A 22,039-nucleotide genomic window follows, 5' to 3' on the forward strand; every position below is an offset into this window, starting at 1 on the left:
CACCTGGGTGGCTCAGTCAGTTAAGCCTCCAACTTCAGCTCAGGTCATGATCTCACAGTTCCTGAGTTCAAGTCCCACATCGGGCTCTATGCTGACAGTTTGGAGCCTGGGGCCTGCTTTGGATTCTGTGTCTCCCACTCTCTCTGGCCCCTCCCCCAGGACATGCTCTGTGTCTCTCTCTCAAAAATAAATATTAAAAAAAAATTTTTTTTTAAAGCTAAAAAAAGGGGCACCTGGGTGGCTCAGTCAGTTGAGCGTCGGACTTCGGCTCAGGTCATGATCTCACAGTTCATGAGTTCAGGCCCCGCATTGGGCTCTGGTGCTGACAGCTCAGAACCTGGAGCCTGCTTCCGATTCTGTGTCTCCCTGTCTCTCGGCTCCTCCCCCGCTCCTGCTCTGTCTCTCTCTATCCTTAAAAAATAAATAAAAACATTAAAAAATAATAATAAATTTAAAAAATTTTAAAGCTAAAAAAAATTATAGCCAAAAGGAAATTTTTAAAAAGAAGAATAAAAGCAGAAATCAATGAAGTAGAGAGCCAACATACAGAAGAAAAATTAAAAGTTAAAAATTGTTCCTTTAAAAAGATAGAATTGAAGTCTTAGCCTCAGCAATCAGACAACACAAAGAAAGAAATAAAAGGCATCCAAATCATCCAGGAGGAGGTCAAACTTTCACTCTTCACAGATGACATGATACTCTATATGGAAAACCCAAAAGATTCCACCAAAAAACTGCTAGAACTGATCCATGAATTCAACAAAGTTGTAGGATATAAAATCAATGCACAGAAATCAGTTGCATTCCTAGACACTGACAATGAAGCAACAGAAAAAGAAATCAAGGAATCAATTCCAATTTACCAAAAAACATAAAATACCTAGGAATAAACATAACCAAAGAGGTGAAAAATCTATACACTGAAAACTATAGAAAGCTTATGAAAGAAATTGAAGACGACACACCAAAAAAAGGAAAAATATTCCATGCTCCTGGATAGGAAAAACAAATATTGTTGAAATGTCAATACTACCCAAAGCAATCTACATATTCAATGCAGTACCTATCAAAATAACACCAGCACTCTTCACAGACCTAGAACACACAATCCTAAAATTTGTATGGAACCAGCAAAGACCCCGAATAGCCAAAGCAATCTTGAAGAAGAAAACCAAAGCTGGAGGCATCATGATCCTGGACTTCAAGCTGTATTACAAAGCTGTAATCATCAAGACAGTATGGTACTGGCACAAAAACAGACACTCAGATCAATGGACCAGAATAGAGAACCCAGAAATGGACCCACAAATGTATGGCCAACTAATCTTTGACAAAGCAGGGAAGAATATCCAATGGAATAGACAGTCTCTTCAGCAACTGGTGCTGGGAAAACTGGACGACATGTAGAAAAATGAACCTGGACCACTTTCTTACACCATACACAAAAATAAACTCAAATGGATAAAAGACCTAAATGTAAGACAGGAAGCCATCAAAATCCTCAAGGAGAAAGCAGGCAAAAACCTCTTGACCTTGGCTGCGGCAACTTTTTACTCAACACATCTCCGGAAGCAAGGGAAACAAAAGCAAAAATGAACTATTGGGACCTCATCAAAATAAAAAGCTTCTGCACAGTAAAGGAAACAATCAACAAAACTAAAGGCAACCAATGGAATGGGAGAAGATATCTGCAAACGACATATCAGATAAAGGGTTAGTCTCCAAAATCTACAAAGAACTTATCAAACTCAACACCCAAAAAACAAATAATCCAGTGAAGAAATGGGCAAAAGACATGAATAGACACTTCTCCAAAGAAGATATCCAGATGGCCAACCAACACATGAAAAAATGCTCAACCTCACTCATCATCAGGGAAATACAAATCAAGACCACAATGAGATACCACCTCACACGTGTCAGAATAGCCAACATTAACAACTCAGGCAACAACAGATGTTGGTGACAATGTGGAGAAAAAGGATCTCTTTGGCACTGCTGGTGGGAATACAAACTGGTGTAGCCACTCCGGAAAAATATGAATAGTCCTTTTACTAACAAAGAAACTGAGATTGTGGTGGGTTTTTTTTTTTTCCTAATGTTTATTTTTGAGAGAGAGGAGGAGAGACAGAAACGTGGGCAAGGGGCAGAGAAGGGAGATGGAGGATCCAAAGCAGGAGCCCGACGTGGGGCTCAAAATCACAAACCATGAGCTCATGAGCTGAGCTGAGGTTGAGCCACCCAGGCACTCCAAGACCATATTTTAAAATATTCATGAAAGGAAAATACTAAGCCCAGACAGCTTCACTGACGAATTATTTCAAACACTTAAGTTAAAAACATTACCAACGGTACACAAGCTCTTATGTAAAATAGACAAAAATGAGTTATTTTATGAGGCTAGCATAACCCTGAAACCCAAACCAAACATGAACATTACAAGAAAAATAGAAAACTATAAACCAATACCCTCATAAGCACAGAAACAAAATACCTTAACAAAATAATAAGAAATTTAATTGGACAACATATGAAAAGATAAACACAAAACAGGGGGCTTTCTCCAGGAATGCAATGGTGTTTCAATATTTTTAAAAAATCAAACTAACTCACCACATTAACATCTCAAAACACAAAAAAAGCATGTGATAAAATTCAACACCTATTCATGATAAAAGGAGCAAAGTAGGAACAGGAGAACACTTCCTTATTTTCATAAAGATTATCTACAAAAAGCCTACAGTAAACATCATTTATAATGATAAAATATTTAAAGCTGTTCCCCTGATATACAGAACTAGATAAGAAAGCCTACTAACACTACTTTTAATCAACACTATATTAAAGGTGCTACAGATCATTCAAAAGGCAAAAAATAAAAGCCTGAACAACTAAAGAGAATAAAGTGCTATTATTCAGATAACATGCACATGCCTGTACATATTACACATATAGTATCAGAATATACATTTAACAGTCAATATACAAAAATCAAGTATGAGACTATATACCAGTAAAACACGAACACCAAATAAATCATAAAATGCAATTAAAAATAACGAATATCAAGGGATAATCTAAAATACATTCAAGATTTAGATACTAAAAAAAGACAATACTAAGTTAGAGAAGAACTAAGTAAACAAAGATATAACATGTTCATGGGTTAGAAAACAGCGCAATAATGTTGATAGTCCCCCAATTAATATTTAGATACAGTGCACTCCAAGCAAAACCCTAGGCAGGTTACTCTGTATTAAAAAGAAGATTTTAAAATATTCATAACAAAGCAAAGGCTCAGGGCACCTGGGTGGCTCACTTAAGCATCCAACTTGATTTCAGCTCAGTTAGTGATCTGACAGTTCATGAGCTCAAGTCCCATGTCAGGCTCTGCACGGAGAGTGTAGAGCCTGCTTGGTATTCTCTCTTTCTCTCTCTCCATCTCTCTCCCTCTCTGTCTCTCTCTGTCCATCCCCCACACATGCTCTCTCTCTCTCTCTCTCTCTCTCTTTCTCTCTCAAAATAAACAAACTTGAAAAAAAATAAAGCTGTGGTTCAAGAACAGTATAGGCAATTTTGAAGACAAAGCTAGAGGAATTTACCACTAGGTATCAAGACCTAGCCAGAAAATGTGGTATTCATGCCAGTATAGGCAAATGACCCAATGAAATGAAATAGAAGAGAAACAGAATTACATATATATGATCACATAACTTATGAAGGAGACATACTCTGTATGGAATTAGAGCTATGCCTTAGAAATAAGTGTTACATGCTAGGAATAAGAGCAAAATTCAAACAGACCAAAAGAATTTCAACTGGCTGCTAAAAGAAAACTTACTAATAATGTTTGAAAAGATAACATCATCTACAGTCCCTACAACTTTTCTACAATGTCTGTCATCCAATCAAAAATTACAAGGCAGCCTACGAAAACAGGAGCAGCTGATAAGAAACCAAGAGCAAAAATAAACAATGGTAACAGACTCTCATTTGATTTACATATTGCAGTTATTAAGACACTTTATGATAAACATACTCATGAAAATAGAGTGAAGGTTGGAGACATCAATTCTAGATGCCTAGAATCCACATAATGTGAAAACACAAGTTACGTAAATAAAAAACAGAATAACTGTCACTAGGCATTTGGTAGATGGGTTTACTAGCAGACTAGATACATAACAACAGAGAATTAGTGAACAGGAATACAGCTCAACAGAAGGTATCCAAATTGGCATACAGAGCAAAGGACAGAAAAAAGATGAGGAGAAAAATCCTGAAGTAGATAAGGGGAAAAATATACACAAATTCTTCAGAGAAGAAAACAATTAAGACTGACAGAAGACTAACAGAAATGAAGAAAGAAAATCAAAAGATAATGTGATGGCATCTTAAAAGTGTCAGGGGTGGGGGAGAACTTACCAGCTTAGAGTTAAATAAAAATGAAAAACAATGTTTAAAACCATAATCCTAACATTTTAGAGCATAAAAACATATGTAGAGGTAAATGTGATAATAGCACAAATGAGAGAGGGTTAATGAAATTAACCTATCAAAAAATTATTTGAATAATTTCATAAGTGACAAAATTTCAGAAGATGAATGAACAATTTCCTACTAATTTAAAGTAGACTACAGTTAGTAAATGTTACATATTATAATCTCTAAGATAATAACTAAAAGGAAACTAAAATAAAGCTAATAGAGTTTAAAAGAGAAATAGTTATGTTTACAGACTAGAACTTCAAAACTAAAGGCATGAGAAATAACGAGAAAGAGAAATATTTTGCTCACAGATTAGAACTTCAAAAATAAAAGCATTAGGTAACATCAGAAGGCTAAAAAAAAGACTGAAAATAGCAAAAATAGTAACCTTTAACTGGAAAATGTGACATTACTTTTCAAATAAGAGCCTAATTAAGATATGCTAATGGACCCTTAAGATACAAGTTATCACACACAAAGAATTGACAAGATCTTAGTAAATTCATAGTATTAAAGAGATGGATCGGGGCAGGCTAAAAAGGCTCTGGTTTAAATAGGGTTTCTGAGAACTAGGATGAAGATGTACATGTAGATTAGGGACAAAGGAGATCGATTCAATTTTAGCAAATAAGATTGAGCAGTTTGTGGGCCATTCAAGGGAAGCTGCCCAAAAGGCAACAGGTCTGGACAAGAGAAGGCATACAGAACTATATGAGAGAGGACAGGTGGAGTAAAAAGAGAGGACAGCCAAAAATGAAAAGTACAGGATGTTTAAGGATCAGATGAAGAAACTAGAGACAAAGTAGTAATGAAGACCCAAAAAAAGCAAAATCACAAAAGTTCCTAGGGTACACAGTTTCAATAGTTTACCAGGAAGCAATTAAAGTTTCCAGTAAAGCACAGAGGTCAAGTATGGCCAGAACTCAGAAAGGGTTCACTGAGTTTGGCAAGTGAAATACAGTAACTTTAGCTAGAGTAATTTCAATGAAAAGATAGAGGCTAGCTTCTAGTAGCTTGCGAAGCAAATGAAGAGCAAAGAATTAGAGAAAATTATTACATTGTATTATGTTTTAACACATTTCCCTACAGATTTATAAGTCCCTCGAGGGCAGAAAAAAATACCCTATGTATCCCAGTTTCTAGTACAGTGTCTGGCACAAAACTCAGTCTTGTATTTTTGTTCCTAGAAAAAAGCATCAATTTGCAATTACTTTAATATTACTCGATTCATAAAATAAAGAAATCAAAGGCTTAGGAACAATGGTCAAATCCATAGATTAAACAGGATTTTTGTTTGTTTTTTGCTATATTGTATTAGGATTTCTTTAAAAGAAACACAGTATTATTTTAAAAACATATTTAGGGTATTCTGCCCCCCAAAACTCAGGTCATCATCTTAAAGTACAGTAAGTATGTGAGGAGTAGCTAGAAATGAACCTAAAAACATCAGACAATACAAAGGTCTCAAATCACATTTTACTGACCCTGGATTTTACTCTAAGTACAATCGGACTTACAATGATAAAATGACAAAATTCTATTTACATTGTTTAAAAAAAAAAAAAAAAAGACAGCTCTCAAAAACAAGTAGAAGTGGAGCAAGAGTGGAGTCACCAAGACCAGCGAGGAATTACTGCCTCCAGGTAAGAAACCATTACCTTGAAAATGGCAGTGGAGATCACCAGAAACTAAGCACACTGTTCTCTAGCTTTTGAACATCTTATTCTGCTAGTCCTCTTACCTCTATTTACTTCATATTTTAAGTTAAACTGATTAGCATAGAAGTATAGTTTATAAAGCTAAACCAATTTATCCTCTGACCCAATTACACCTCTAGGAATTCATACGAAATCATTTCACAAATGAGAAACAACATATGTAGAGTGATCCACTGAAACATTTTTGCATTATCAAGAGACTGAAAACCACCAAATGTCCATCAAAAAGATACCAGCTGAATACCGGATATTATGCCCACACAATGAACCATAAAATATGATGAGGAAGATCTCTATGAACGCGAGTAATTCCTAGGTATAAATTTAATGAGAAAAACAAGGGGTAAAATATAACATGCTATATTGTATGTAGAAAGATGGGAAGGGAGATAAGAGTATATTTTAAAATTTACTTTCAAAGAAGAAACACAGTGAGGATAAACTAAAAATTATTGAAAATGATTATCAATTGGGATAGGTAGAAGAACAGAATTAATTACTTCAGTACACCTTTCGATACAGTGGTGATTTTAAACCACGTAGATGTTTTATGTATTCATAAAACAAAATTAAATCAAACTGATAAAAAAGCAAACACTAAAATTCAATACAGATAGAAACTGTACATCAAATCCAAGAGATAACTGCACAGCAAAAGCAGTAGTAATTCAAGCACCTTTGAGATCAGTATCCTAACTCTACATGCCAACGTGGTTAATTCTATAAGAACAAATGGAACTGCAAAGAAATCCTGAACTTCACTTCATAGGTTTGCTGTTGGCAGTGGTATTAATGTAGCAGTTCTAAAAACTGTTTTGTGTATATTGTAGAACAGAGCAAATGAATAAATGCAGACGTTGTTGAGGACCAAGGTTTTTACTGCGGAAGAAGGGAGATTCAAATATAGATTTTGCAGAAAGTTGAAGAACCCTGTGGTAATGGATCTGAATGGAAAGCATCAGGATCCACTGAACAATTCTTTTTTTTTAAGTAATTCTAATTATTTGCAAAGATTGACATTCCATGACTTTAGAGGTTTTGCAAAAAATAGAGAAAATACGCTTAGTAAAACAAAAAGAATGCAACTCATTTTATCTTATAATTATTATACGAGTACAGCAAACCTTTTTATAAGTCTAAGATACATTATGGGATCCTACTGATTGTATTTTCCCTACGTCTTGTTATTTCATCACCCTAGTAATTGTACTTCATGATTATAATTCCTAACTATGCTTTAAGAAAAAGAACTATATAATAAAAAATGAAAAAAATGATGAAATCACCTAGAAGGATACTGTAATCAACAGTGAAAAACCATCCTTCACTTTGCCTATTGTATTGTCCAAAGTACTGCATCATCTTTTTAAAAAGGTATAAAAGACTAGAGATACTACCTTTGTAGTCTGTTTTTTGGTTTTGAAAATAGTTGACAATTCAGAAATTTTCATTTTCTGCCAATAATGGCAAGGAGAAGAAGATGACACAGGAAGACATTTCACAATTATTAAACAAATTAGAATACAAATTTTAAAAATAGTAGCTCTCTTGACTAGCACAGTCCAGTAGAATTTTCTTTGATGATGGAAAGCTTCAAAATCAGCACTGTCCAATGCAACCATGTGTGGCTACTGAGCGCCTGAAATGTGGCCAATCCGCCTAACAAACTTAATTTTTAAATTTCATTTAACTTTAATTAATTTGAATTTTAAACTTTAACATCTACATGTGGTTAGTGGCCACCCTATTTGCACAACTGTACACAAATGATAGTGAAAATTATAATATAAATTAAATCTTAGATTATGAACCTTCAGATAACAACATCCTAAATTTTCTCAAACTCAACAGTCAATGGGCAACATACAAAATTAAATCAAAATGGGTCAAAGATATAAATATAAGAGCTAAAACCACAGAACTCTTAGAAGCAAGCAGCTATAAATCTTCATGGCCTTGGATTTGGCAATGTGTTCTTAAATATGACACTAAAAGCATGAGCAACAAAAGAAAAAAAAGATAAACTGGACTTTATCAAAATTAAAAACTGTCATACGAAGAACATTATCAAGAAATTGAAATGGCAACCTATAGAATGGGAGAAAATATTTGCAAATGATATAGCTCATAAGGATTTAATACCTAGAATAAAGAACTACAACACAACAAAAAGATAATGCAACGTGAAAAGGGGCAAAGGGCTTGAATAGACATTCTTCCAAAGAAGACATACAAATGGTTAATAAACACGTGGAAAGATGCTCAGCATCCTTAGTTATTAGAGAAATGCAAATCAAAACCACAATGAGATATCTCAACACCTATTAGGATAGCTATCATCAAAAACAATGGAAAATAAGTGTTGGCAAGGATGTGGAAAAATAGGGAACCTCATGCATTGCTGATGTAAAATTTTGCAAATGCTATGAAAAACAGTTTGGCAGTTCCTCAAAAAGTTAAACACAGAATTACCATATGACTCAGCAATTCCACTCCTAGGTATACACCATAAAGAACTGAAAACAAGAACTCAGATACTTGTACACCAATGTTCACAGCAACGTTACTCACAATAGCAAAACAGTAGAAACAATCCATATTTCATCAACAGAACAAATAAACAAAATGTTGTGTATATATGTACAATGGAATATTATTCAGTCTTAAACAGAAATGAGGTTGTAATACACACCATAACATGGATGAACTGTGAAAACATGCTACATGAAATAAGCCAGTCACCAAAGGACACCAAAGGACAAAGGACATATGATTCCACTTCTATGAAATACTAGAATTGGTAAATTCATATAGGCAGGAAGTAGCTTAGAGGTAACTAGGGGCTCAAGAGAGGGGGAGAATGAGTTATTGCTTAATAGTTACAGATTTTCTGTTTGGGGTGTTGACAAAGTTTTGCAAATAGTGGTGATGGTTGCATTAACAGTAATTGTAATTAATGCCATGGAAATGTACATTTAAAATGGTTAAAATGGAAAATTTTATTATATATATATTTCATCACAATAAGTAAGACTGCCAGAATAAAAGGTCAGTAAATTTTTTCACTCCAAGTTTTTAAAGCTTCTTGAGGTCAGAGACTTGGGTAGGGGGACCAGGAAGGTAGGGGGACAGGGGGGCAGGGGAAGGCATTGACAGCACTGGAAATAAAATTTGAAAGCAAGGATTATGTAATGGCTCATTTTTGTGTCTCTGTAAGTCCTAGAACAGACCATGCAAACTGGAAAGAGAATTATACATATTTAAATATAGAGGATGATGAATAAAGGATGACTGACTTGAATAAGAGGGGGGAGGATCAATGAATGAACAATGATACACTTCCAAGAACACAAAGAAAATAGAGCATTCCCATCCAGTTCTTGTCATTCAACAAGAATTTCATCACTTAATATAGCAGGCAGCAAGAACCTGGACTATCCTACCTTTCTAAAAGGACATGTGGCACTATTCTTAAATCTCTTATGATCTCTGTATACCAAAACTTATTTAATACAAAAAGAACCACAATGTTTAAACTCTTATTAAACTATCTAGTAGTATTTGACACCTAGGCAGCTCAGCTGGTTGAGTGTCTGATTCTGGATTTTGGCTCAGGTCATGATTTCGTGGTTCATGAGATCGAGCCCCTCGTTGGGCTCCACACTGAGCTGAGCATGAAGCTTGCTTAAGATTCTCTCTCTCTCTCTCTCTCTCTCTCTCTCTCTCCCTCTGCCCTTCTCTCGCATTCTCTCTCTCTTTAGCTAAAATTTAAAAAAATGTAGTAAAATTGTTATTCACTATCCCTTACTCTTACTTCTATATATCATTTGTGAAAATTACTTCAAGAAATAAAAAGTTAAAAGGATCTGTTGGACCTGGGACATGCAAAAGATGATGACTATTTTTCCTGGCATACTAAAGGTTAATGTATTTCCTTAGCACTGTCCACTGAAAAGCCCTGATGAAATAATATCCCAGTATGATGAGTACTACTGGGGCCCTGATCTTGATTGGTTTCTAAGCATTTCCCATTAAAAAGAAATAAGGTTCTTTGAAGAAATAGTCAATTTCAGGACTAAGGCAAGAAAACTACAAGGTAAGCCTGGAATACCTTGTGCCCAAAAGCAGGGTAATGAATGACCAAGGAATTATGGAACATGCCAAAGGGATGCAGGAACTGGCTGAAAGGGGCTTCCACTGGACAAACTAGGACAATTTAAGCATCAGAAGGAATAATGACAAATTATCACAAACATTTAAAAAAAACACACAAAAGTTTATAGTAATGCTAAAAGGGGGGAAGGGCTCTCTTCTTTACAGAAAAATGCCAGCTATATAGTTAGAAAATCACCAATCTGCTAACATTAATATAGTAACTGATTCACGCAAGGATCATCCATGGTAAAGGGCTGTGAGGGAACAGGATATTTAGTCTTCAAGCATTACTACCATTAAAGCACTTATTTCTTACACAGGGAACAGGTAGTTTTATAGTAGAAAGATCTAGTAGATGCCACCTTAAGTAATCAGCAACACCTACAATGGGATAAAGTAACATCACGTGTCTCCCGCTGTGATGCAGTGAGAAGTTATCATCTATGTAGTATCCAACCAAAAATGCTTAATGTTGTGTTTTCATGATTATATTCATTGCACATCTCCAAATTGTGGGCCATTCTATGAGAAAACTGTCATCAACTCTTCAAAAACACCAATTTCATAAAGACAAAAGCAAGGAGATTGCTGTAGAAGGAAACTAAAGAGATAAAAACAGCCAAATGCAATCTTTGATTGAATCTTGGATGGAAAAAGAGTTATAAAAAACATTTTTAGAAAAACTAAGGAAATGTGAGTATGTTAAATAATATTGTATGTCAACGTTCATTTCTTGGGTGTGAAAATAAGATACTATATTTATGTAGGAAAATGACCCTGTTCTGAAAGAATATGTGCTTAAGTACTAGGGGCGTGATGATGTCTGCAATTTATTTTCAAATGGTTTAACAAGAAAAAAAAAAGGCACAGAAAGAAAAATCAAATGGTACAAAATATTACTAATGACTCTATTCTCTCAACCTTCCTGTTGTTTTTACAATTTTTCAAAATAAACAGTCGTAGCTTAAAAAAGAAAAAACTGCCATCAGGCAGACTAATTCACCAATCTGGATACGAAGGAAAGAATGATACAAGCTAAAAGATTTTTAAATCCATACTAAAAACATTAGACGAGAAGACAAAACCAATCAGTTATGGTCAAACATAGACTCTGCACATTCTCTGCCCTTTCCCCACCAGTGTTTTGGAACTATTCTTGTCTTGTACTCCAATCTGGACAGGTCTAATATAATGAAAAAAAAGTTTCCCCTCCTGAAATACTGTTTCATAATGTTTATTAATAACTATCAAAAGACTAAAACCAAAGTTGTCTTTTGGCTGAGGTCACAATAGGGCTATGCACTGGCAATGTGGAGCCCGCTTGGGATTCTCTCCTCCACTCCCTCTGCCTCTCCCCCACAAACTCTCTCAAAATAAATAAAGAGCTTTGAAAAAAAATAAAATAAAAATAAAGGATTGTTAAAACCGAGAATTTCTGGGGCACCTGGGTGGCTCAGTTGGTTAAGCATCTGACTTTGATTTCAGCTCAGGTCATGATCTCATGGTTCGTGAGATCGAGCCCCACTTGGGGCTCTATGCTGACAGCACAGAGCCTACTTGGGATTCTCTCACCCTGTCTCTGCCCCTCCCCTGCTGGAGCGTGCAAGCACTCTCTCTCAAAAAATAAATAAATAAACATTTTTTTAACATTGAGAATTTCCAGCACTGGGTGTTGTATGTAAGCGATGAACCACGGGAATCTACCCCCAAACCAAGAGCACGCTGTACACACTGTATGTGAGCCAATTTGACAATAAATTGTATTAAAATAAATAAATAAAGTTGAGAATTTCTTCTCTTCATCAAAGGACACCAGTATAAAGTATTAGTCAAGCACAGACTAGAGAAGAAATTTACAAAACTTTCCTAAAAAGCACTCATATCAAAAGTACATAAAGAACCGCTATGAATCAATTAAAATATGGCACACATCCCAACTGAAAATGGACAAGAGATAGCAGGTATTTTACCAAAAATAAACAGAAAAGCATGTAGCCAAAAAATATTTGAAAAAGTGATCAACGGTTAGCAAATATGAATGGCTAGCAAATATGAAAAAGACAAACAGTACCAAGTGGTGATGAGGATGTGCAACAGCTGGAACTTTCACCTGCTGCTGACAAGGAATGTAAATTGGTATCACCACTTTAGAAAACAAGTATTATAAGTAGAACTGAAGACCAATACCCCACTAGAAAGTTCAGGGCAAAAACTGTACAAACAACCGAAATCGTTGACCTGAAAAATTAAGAGAGTCCATGAAGATTCTAATATCAAATTTGTAACATCTTTCACAACGCCTAGCACACAAAGAATTTATTTTATATTATATATAATACAACCCCACAATCCCATTATCGCACCCTTTCTTCACACATGAGAAACAGATGCTTATAATTTAAGATCAGTACGATTCTCAAAATGCATTCCAATGGCTTCTCATCTCACAAAAATAAAAACCAAAATCCTTACAACTCACCTGGACTCATTCTGAGCTGACTGTCCCTGACTAGAAACTCCTCTCCAAAATACCCTCCCTTACCAAAACTTTCTTCTTCTATCTAGCCTTACCTATCACAAACCATCTGACATTTTAAATGGGCCTCTTCCATGCCTAGAATGTAATCTCCATGAAAGCAAGGACATTATTTTTGTTTCTTACTGTGTCCTCAGCAGAAGATGGCATATAGTAGGTACTTGTCTCCCATGTGGAGGATATATGCCTGGCATGTAGAAGTGCTCAGTATTTGTTGAAAAAATATATGCTTGGATTCTGGGCGTGGAGAGAACAGCTGTTGTATGAGGTACATGACTGACAGTTTCTTAAACTATATGCAGTTGTTTATCATAAGAAATACGAAAACCCTCCATTAAGTTAAATTAGTTGTTCCACTTTATGAAGAATTTGAGATATTTAGTGTTAATGCATTTAATAACCCAGGTTTTATATCAGAAAAGAATAAATTATTCCAAACTCCAATTGACAATTATATGAGCCACTCAGCAGTAATTATAGCAAAATAATAAATATTATTCTCATCAATTTTCCAAAGTTACTATTATCCAGCAAATAAACCTATGAAAATAATACTATATACCACTTTTTTCACATTACAATAAAATCTCAGGAATTATGCTAATAAAAGATAATAAGATCTGGAAATATAAAATGCAGATATTGTGGAAATATCACCTTAGCAAAGAAACCAAAATTTCAACATAATGCAATTCTAAGACAGAACCAGATTTAAGAAGATCTGAGTATGAGGAAAGTTCCCTACAAAAACAGCCCACTACAGTCCTGAATCAGAACTTTTATGGCATAGGTCAGTCTAGAGAAGCTCCTAAGTAGCTCACATTTTTCCACCAAATATTTTACTAACATTGGTAAAAAAAAAAAAAAAAAAAAAGAGAAAGAAAGAAAGAAAAGAAAAAGAAGAAGAAAAAAAAAAAGATGAGCGAAGTTCTTTCTTGTCCCTGTAATCTTTTGACAGAGAATTAAGACTAAAACCTCCAAGGAAAAATGAAAAAAGGAAATCAACTGGGAATAGATGTTGAATAAATTATATCTATCAACTCTGAAATAACCAAGAAATAACCATATGAACCGGTGTTCAAACAAGCCAAGAGTTACTTTTCAGGCCCAGAAAAGTATTCAGCAGTTAAAGATACAACATCCTAGTTTTCATTGCAATTAAAGTAAGTTTTATCAACAGCCTTTATTCAAAGCGCTAAAATCTCAACCAATTTCATTCACTTTTAGCTAAAATAAGAAATGAAATTGTTTTTAAAACATTTAATGGTGTTTCCCTATATAAACTGTGAATACTTATATATAAACATAACTATAACCACACTATTCATACTGCTCTATAATCTTTAATGCCTGCATAAAAGCTCATCATACGTATCATGATTTATTTAATCAATCCCCTAATGTTGGATTTTTAGTTTTTTCATTATTATAAACAAAGCTGCAGGGGACCTTTCTGTATGCATCTTTTTTGGCTAAATCAAAGTTTTAACAGGTTTTAACTTTAAAAAAATGTTTTTGGGGGGCCTGGCCGGCTCAGTCAGCTAAGCGTCCAACTTCGGCTCAGGTCATGATCTCAGTTTGTGGGTTCCAACCCTTCATCAGGCTCTGTGCCAACAGTTCGGAGCCTGGATCATGCTTTGGATTCTGTGTCTCCCTCTCTTTGCACCCCCCCACCCCCGAGCCCTGCTTGCATTCTGTTTCTCTCTCCCAAAAATAAATAAAAAGATTTTTTTTTAATTTTTAAATGTTTTTGAAAGTGTTTCAGCATTGATGCTATAAATGAAAACAATGTTCAAATATTTGATCCTGTCCATTTATTACAGATGTTGTCATTTACTGGGGCTCATTTACGCATCCCCCACCTTTGTTTTTTTTCCTTAGTCACTAATTTTGTCGTTGTTACTCAGTGTTCCAAAGTATAAATGAGGGGAAAACAGAGAGAGAGTTACACTTCTCAGCTGAATTTAAAAATAACTTGGGGGCAGCTGAGTGGCTCAATCAGTTAAAAACGACCAACTTCTGCTCAGGTCATGTTCTCAGGGTTCATGGGTTCAAAGCCCCACATTGGGCTCTGTGCTGACAGCTCAGTCTGGAGCCTGCTTCGGATTCTGTGAGTCCGTCACTCTCTGCCCCTTCCCCACTCGTGCTCGCTTGCTCTCTCAAAAATTAACATTAAAAAAATTTTTTTAATTAAAAAAAAAAAAAACCTGACGAGCAACATTTAAGCCATATTACCTAACAGTCTTCTCAACCAAGGCTCCCAGTGAAAATAAGGCCCTAAGCCTAAAGTATCCTTGTATGTAATGAATTAATTTCTCTCCTCTGCATCTAGAGCCTACTAGCTAGGTACCAAAAAAAAAAAAAAAAAAAAATCAAGTCATTTTCTTCAGATGTTAATTCTCTGTCACACTGGGAAAACCACTGCAAAAACCCAAGTCCTAAAGCACATTTAACTGGATTTATATTAAAAAAAAAAAAAAAAAAAAAAAGGGGCGCCTGGGTGGCTCAGCCGGTTGAGCGCCGACTTCGGCTCAGGTCACGATCTCGCGGTCCGTGAGTTTGAGCCCCGCATCGGGCCCCTGTGCTGACAGCTCAGAGCCCGGAGCCTGTTTCAATTCTGTGTCTCCCTCTCTCTGACCCTCCCCCATTCATGCTCTGTCTCTCTCTGTCTCAAAAATAAATAAACGATAAAAAAAAAAAAAAAGTACTAAGTGCCACACAAATATAAAGCTACAATGACATTCTTCCCTTTTTCATTCCAAGAATGTCAAAACACTTCTATTTTACTAAGTTAACTGGGTTGGTCTTAAAGCCTAAATAAAGTCCCTCACAAAATAACTGAATATTTACTATATACAGTTTTCCTATACTAAACTATAATTGAAGTATAGCTATCTAACTAGGATATTTTGTGGCATTATGGGTCTACTGTTCACTGAAGCAAGTCCTGTAAAATACTGTGTAGTCTATTTACAGAAGGGCTTTATCAACTGGGAATTTTACACACGCATTACACACATGCACATGCTTACTTTAACTGCCAAAACATTAACATAATACAGAAAAGTAATTTGGTAACATAGTCAATGTCTACTGAAAATAGTTATTTAGATTCCTACAGGCCTGTAACTGAAAAGACAGTTTTCAAATATAACTAGATACTATACCAGAAAGCTGTTCAGAGCACCCCAAAATGTATCCTTTGTATTTCAGCCACACTAACATTAGAATAAAACTAAGGATCTCTCTTTACAATGACAAATGGAAGGAAACATATCAAGTGAGCATTATGCATGTGTTATACTATGAAAGAGACAAGAGTAATTTCTCTATAGACCAGACTAAAGGCAATGGGAACACCATCTTCTGAGGGTCTGTTTCAAATTTCCTAAAAAAACAAAAAATGGAAATAATTTTGCCAAAAATGAACAAATTAATTTCAAGAAGGGCTGTCTTTTCTTCTTTTTCTCTTCAAAAAGGAAAAATTATGATCTATTAACGTCTTATAATTTAAGTAACACAATACTTGTTGGATTTAAAAAAAAAAAAAAAAAGCCAAGTTTAAAACCCAGCAGTTGTACATGACATTAGAAGAAAATGGCCCTATGGGGCTCCTGGGTGGCTCAGTCAGTTGAGCGTCCGACTTCAGCCCAGGTCATGATCTCACGGTCTGTGAGTTGGGCTCTGTGCCTTGTTGGGTGTTGGGCTCCCTGTTGGGCTCTGTGCTGACAGCTCAGAGCCTGGAGCCTGCTTCAGATTCTGTGTCTCCCTCTCTCTCTGCCCCTCCCCCAATCGTGCTCTGTCTCTCTCTCTCTCTCTCAAAAATAAATAAAAATGTTAAAAAAACACACACACACAAAAAAAGAAGAAAATGGCCCTCAGAAAAGGAAATTCAATGTATAAAATAATTTAGAACCAGAACAAAGTAGGAAAGATCCCCACAGTTCATCCTAACAGGTGGTTTCCAAGCAAACCAGGATTTTTTTTAGGTTCTGTGAAAAGCCCCTCATCTAGATGAACTGAGTATATTTGTATACCTATGCAAGTAGTTACTTTCATACAGGAATGTTCAATAGAAAAAGTTAGGGATTCCCACTGTTTACACTTTTGAAACAACTTCCTAACCCTTTTAGCCATGATACTCTCAAGAAGACATAAGACATTTTAAGTAAATATTGCTTTTCAAAGTAAGAATTTCAAACTTTCTGGAGACACTGACAACCTGAAATGCTACAAAATCCAAAGGAAAGAATACTGAAATTAAACAACACCGTATTTCTTAAATCGGGCATACTTCTTCATATACAATCCCACTAGGAAATGCAAAATTTTCTTCCCTACACTGGCAGATTAAAACTTATTATACGATTAAAGTTAAAATTTAAAAAAATTGCGTTCCACTTTGACCAACACTGAACCAAGTTGTTCATCACTGCGTGCAACCTGATAAGGAGCAACAATGTGTATATATTTTAGCAACGATTTTTAAGAAGATAATAAGGTGAGCCCTCCATTGACCGCGTACCCCAAACCAAAAAATTCCCACGCACTGCTGTCTGTATTAGGTCTAAAAACTCACTTTGATACGCAACTTAAAGGGATAGTCACCTCCCTCTTTCCCATCCCTTCCCTCCCCTTGAAGGTCAAAGGGCTCCAGACAAAAGACAACAAAAGCACGTGACAAAAGTTTCTCCCAACACTTTCTCTCTCCAAGCCTGGAGGCTGTTCTCCTCCCCGGTACCGGGTCAGGATCGAGCTGGACCCGGGACCAGAGGGCTGCGGCCCACAGCGGGAAGGAGGGGGCCGCCGGGGCGAGCGGGGGAAGCGGACCCCGAGGAGGGCCCCAGCCCCAGACTGGGGGGGCCGGGCGCCGAGGATGTGCCGGGGAGCGGGCGCCTCCCGAGACCACCGCCGGAAGCGCGGGGCCCGGAGCGCGGCCTGTTACCTTTTCCTGCTCCTCTCGGAGCCGCGCCACCTCCGGGGCGCGCAGCGGCGCCGCGGCCGAGGACGAGGCCGAGGCCGAGGCGTGGGACCCGGGGTCGGCCGGGGCCTCCATGGTGGAGGCGCCGGGACCTCAGCGGGGCGAACAAGTCCTAAACAAATGTTTATGGAGGCGGCGTGGCCGGCGGCTGCCCAGCACCCGCGTGCTCGCCCTCATGCACTGCGTGCCCCTCGCTGAGGAGGCCGCGCCTGTCTTCTCCGCTGCCGCGGCGGCCGCTGCTCGCGTCCCGGCTGCCCGCGGCCGCATTTCACACGCGCATGCCGCCCGCCGCCGCCGCCGCCGCGGGCTCGAAGCAGCAGGCGGGCCGGTGAGAGCCGGAGGCGCCTGTCCGGTGGCCGGGCCGAGACAGGCGTCCTGTGGCGGCCGCGCCTCCTCCGCGCCTCCCCCGTAGGCTCCGCCCCTCGCTCCGCCCCGCGCGGCACGCGGGGAAGCGCGCGCGGAGCCCCCCCTGGCCCCGCCCCCTAGTGGGTCACGTGGTGCAGGAGTGACGCGGCTGAGGCGGGCTTACCCCGCGAGGTTTGCGCTGCATTGCAGCCTCTGGAAGCTTTCATTCTATCCGGGATCCACGCTGAGTGAGTGCTCCTGGAGGTGAGCCTTGTGTCCCCTTCGTCTTCCAGTCGTTTAGCGCTGCATCTGGCGGTGGAAGCTTAATTCAAGAACCAAAGCTGCTGTGTAAGAACATAATTTAATTTTAGCAAGTTCGACTCTTTCCTGTGCCTGTTTAATGAATTAAAATATGCAATTATGTTTTGCGTGTGTATTAATTACTGTGCTTATATTAATATAGTGCTATGTTTGGACTACTTAAGAGATTTTTTCAAGGATAACTTAGCCCACACTTTTTCTCTTATTTCAGAACTATGCTCTGTTTCTCCTACAGCCTCTGGACACAGTAGGCACCCAATTAATGCTTCCTAGCCGGAACTGGCCATGCCCTAAGCACCACCTCTGCTCCAGTTCTTAACAGTAGCGATGGATCCTGTTTGTTTAGCGTTGTACAGATGGGAGTAGGCTGAGGGGTATCTGCCGTTTACACCTTTGTATGCCTTCTTGCAGTTTCTCTTCCCTTTCTCTTGGCCAGCTCTCCAGTCCAGATACACCCTTTTTCCATTTGCTTCAAAGAAAGACGCAAGGAAAACTTGGGCAAATGGTATATGTTAATTCCTCTTTTCCTCACTGCATATTCAACGTCAACACCTCTGAAAGAGGCAGAATCGGAATGTTTCTCATACCACCTCCTCTATCTCCACCATCATCTCTCTATCCTCACCTACCTCAGTAGCTTCTTCTCTGGCCTCCCTGCTTCCACTCTTGCCCCTGTAATGGACTTTGTCAGCTGCCCTTTGTCTATCTCCCCTCCTTCACATGGTCTACCCTAGCCCACATAGTTCCTGTGCCTTTGGGAAGCTGACCCACCCCAGCTCCAGTCTAAAGGCATGATGCATTTTCCCTGTAAATAGTTGATTCCAGAAAAGGCATGTGATACTTCACAAACAGATTTCCTGAAGGCTTCTGAAAAAGTTCTCCCTCATTCTTTGGAAGTGTTTCCATAAAAAAAAAAAAAAAAAAAAAAAAAAAATCTATCCATCCCTTGGTGGGGAAGTACAGGGCATATGGCCCTGTGTATTTCAGCTCTAGTAAAACCACCCGGACACCTCTTAGCCTCACAGTGAAGTTGAGTCTGTGGTCAGCAGAGCCAAGAGACAGAACTTGAGTTCTTGACTATATCACAGCACTGGATTCAGGGCTGAATCAGCCAGCTCTGAAGTCTACACTACCTCTGCACTTCTGGTTAAAGAGGCCAGTAAATTTTCTGACGGATTAAGGCAGTTTGCATCATATTTTATGTCACCAGCAGCCAAAGATTCTGATTCATATACCCCCAATCTATTTTCAGCTCAGCAGCCTGAAGGAGCTTTTAAAAATAACCAGATCATATCACTCTCCCTGCTTGAGCCCTCCATGAATTCTCACTGCAACTAGAATAAAATCCAGATGTCCTACTAGAATTCTGTATTATATCTGACCCACCTTTCTAACTGCCTTGCAAGCCCCCTTGCCACTCATACCAACCATAATGGTTTCGCTCTTCTCCTGCCTTGGGGTCTGGGCACTGGCTGATCTTGCTGCCTGCAATACTTCTGCTGGATTGTTGCATGGTCTACTCCTTTGCATCACTCAGGCCTCAATTCAAATAAAAAAGCTTCCCTGATATCCTGTCTGTAGAAGACCCTCCCCTCTCCTCCAAGCATCCTCCAGCACCTCACTTTTTAAATTTTCTTCATAGCACTTATCCCTTTTTAGGATTACCAATTTTATCTGCTTCTATACTAGTTACCATCTCTTCACAGTAGAACACCAGCTCCATGAAAACAGGGACTTGGTTGACATTCCATGAACATTTGCTGCTTCCTTCACTCAGTCCTAAGAGCTCTCAGAAGTAACAGCAGAAGAACTTGAACTGTAAAACCCGGACAGACCCAAGCTATGGTCCCAACTCTGCCACTTGCCTGCTGACAAGTCTTAGGCAAGACCCTTAACCTGCTGAGTTTCATTCTCCTGTACAACAAGTCTTAGAGCTATACCTGCCTCAGGGTTGGCTTGAAGAATGATGGTGACACAAGTATAAAAGCTGACGGTGGAAACTTCCTCTATCCATCTAAAATCCTTCAAATTATAATCACTCATCCAGGTGAACATCAGCCACCCCAAAACACCTTCAATAAAACAAAGTTAAATTTCAGCAAAAATTATTGACCCCCTTCCATGTACCAGGCCCTCCCTTGTGCATGAGAAGCAGGAGGTGATCAAGGCAGGGACCAGAACTGTCTGTGGATCTTGGAGTCAACGGAGGGCCAAAGACCTTAGATGAGGTTCTTTTAATTCTATAGGAGGTTCATCCTTTACCCCAAGGTCAAAAAATCATCCCTTCCATGAAGTTCCCCTGGTACTTCATCTGCTTATCCTTAGGGTTGTCACTGATCACTCGAATCCTTGTTGTATATGGTTTTTCTGTACACTTCAGCCTCCCCTCCAAAGAAAGGGATGAAATCATCTTTAAGTCTGAAAAATACATAGCACCAAGCATGGCAGTTGCTACAGTTGTTGCCATCTCTCAGATGCCAGTAATAGAAACTCAAAGTGAGTTATGGAAAAAAACAAAAATTTAAAAGGAGGGATTCAGAAGGGCATGAGGCAAAATGGTGGAGTGAAGGCCCTAGGGATCAGTCCCTTCATCAAAACAACTGTCAGAGCAGTCACTGGGTGGCTCGGTCGGTTGAGTGTCCAACTCATGGTTTCACCTCAGTCTTGATCTCATGGTTCGTGAGTTCAAGCCCCAAGAGGGGCTCAGCGATGGCGCTGACATCTCAGGGCCTCCTTAGGATCCTCTCTCTTCCTCTCTTTATGCTCCTCCCCTTCATTCTCTCCCTCTCTCTTTCTCTCAAAATAAATAAATAACCCTAAAAACCAAACAAACAAAAACAACTGTCAGTTGGAAACGGAACACTCACAGAGTCAACAATATTGAAACTCTGGAACTTGAACTTTAAAAAACCAGGAGAGTGCATGATAAAGGAAAAGGTCACCAACTGTTGGTAGGGGTGGGGAGGGGTGAGAACCAGCTGCCATGCCCCATTCCTCAGCCCGCACCCCACCATGCAGCTGTGGGATTAGCGGCCACCATTCCTGGAGTGGTTGGCTGATGCCAGTGTGAGCAGTAAGGTCCTTGTCCTCCAGAACATTTCGGTCAGTCTACCAGCTCCCTGAGAGACAGGCCTTCTAGAACTGTAGCAATTTCCCCTGACAGCATCTATTGGAAGATTTAAAGGGACAGACTTTTTTTTTTTTTTTTTTTTTTTTTAAGAAAATCTTCAAGTCACTGGCTGGCTGTAGAGATAACAGAATAAAAACTTCAATGACCACACGTTCCAAGGAATACACTTTGAAAAATAGTTTGGAAAAATCACTAAAGAGATGACAGCAAACTTCAACAAGCAAAAATCAGCAATCCCTGAGGAGCAGGAAAATCGGATTTCCAGAGTTCACATACTAATACTCAAAATGTCCAGTCCTCAACAAACAATACAAAACATACCAAAAAACAAGTATGTAAAGCCAATTCGCAGAAAAAAAAATAAT

The 22,039-nt window shown here is 38.4% G+C and overlaps 1 protein-coding gene across 4 annotated transcripts in view; it reads right to left on the reverse strand.

Moving 5' to 3' along the window:
* URI1 (URI1 prefoldin like chaperone) overlaps nt 1-22,039 on the reverse strand; it is a 125,149-nt gene that overhangs the window by 89,346 nt on the left and 13,764 nt on the right. Inside the window, exon 1 of one of the 4 annotated variants that reach the window (XM_042917596.1) lies at nt 17,843-18,264. In XM_042917596.1, the coding sequence (XP_042773530.1) occupies nt 17,843-17,953 (111 nt within the window). In that variant the 5' untranslated portion in view covers nt 17,954-18,264. Of the gene's footprint in view, nt 1-17,842; nt 18,265-18,407; nt 18,568-22,039 lie in introns of those variants that run through there. The other 3 variants (XM_042917597.1, XM_042917598.1, XM_042917595.1) reach the window with 3 other exon arrangements.

This window comes from Panthera leo, chromosome E2, assembly GCF_018350215.1.
Source record: "Panthera leo isolate Ple1 chromosome E2, P.leo_Ple1_pat1.1, whole genome shotgun sequence".
In the NCBI taxonomy this organism is placed as follows: domain Eukaryota; kingdom Metazoa; phylum Chordata; class Mammalia; order Carnivora; family Felidae; genus Panthera; species Panthera leo.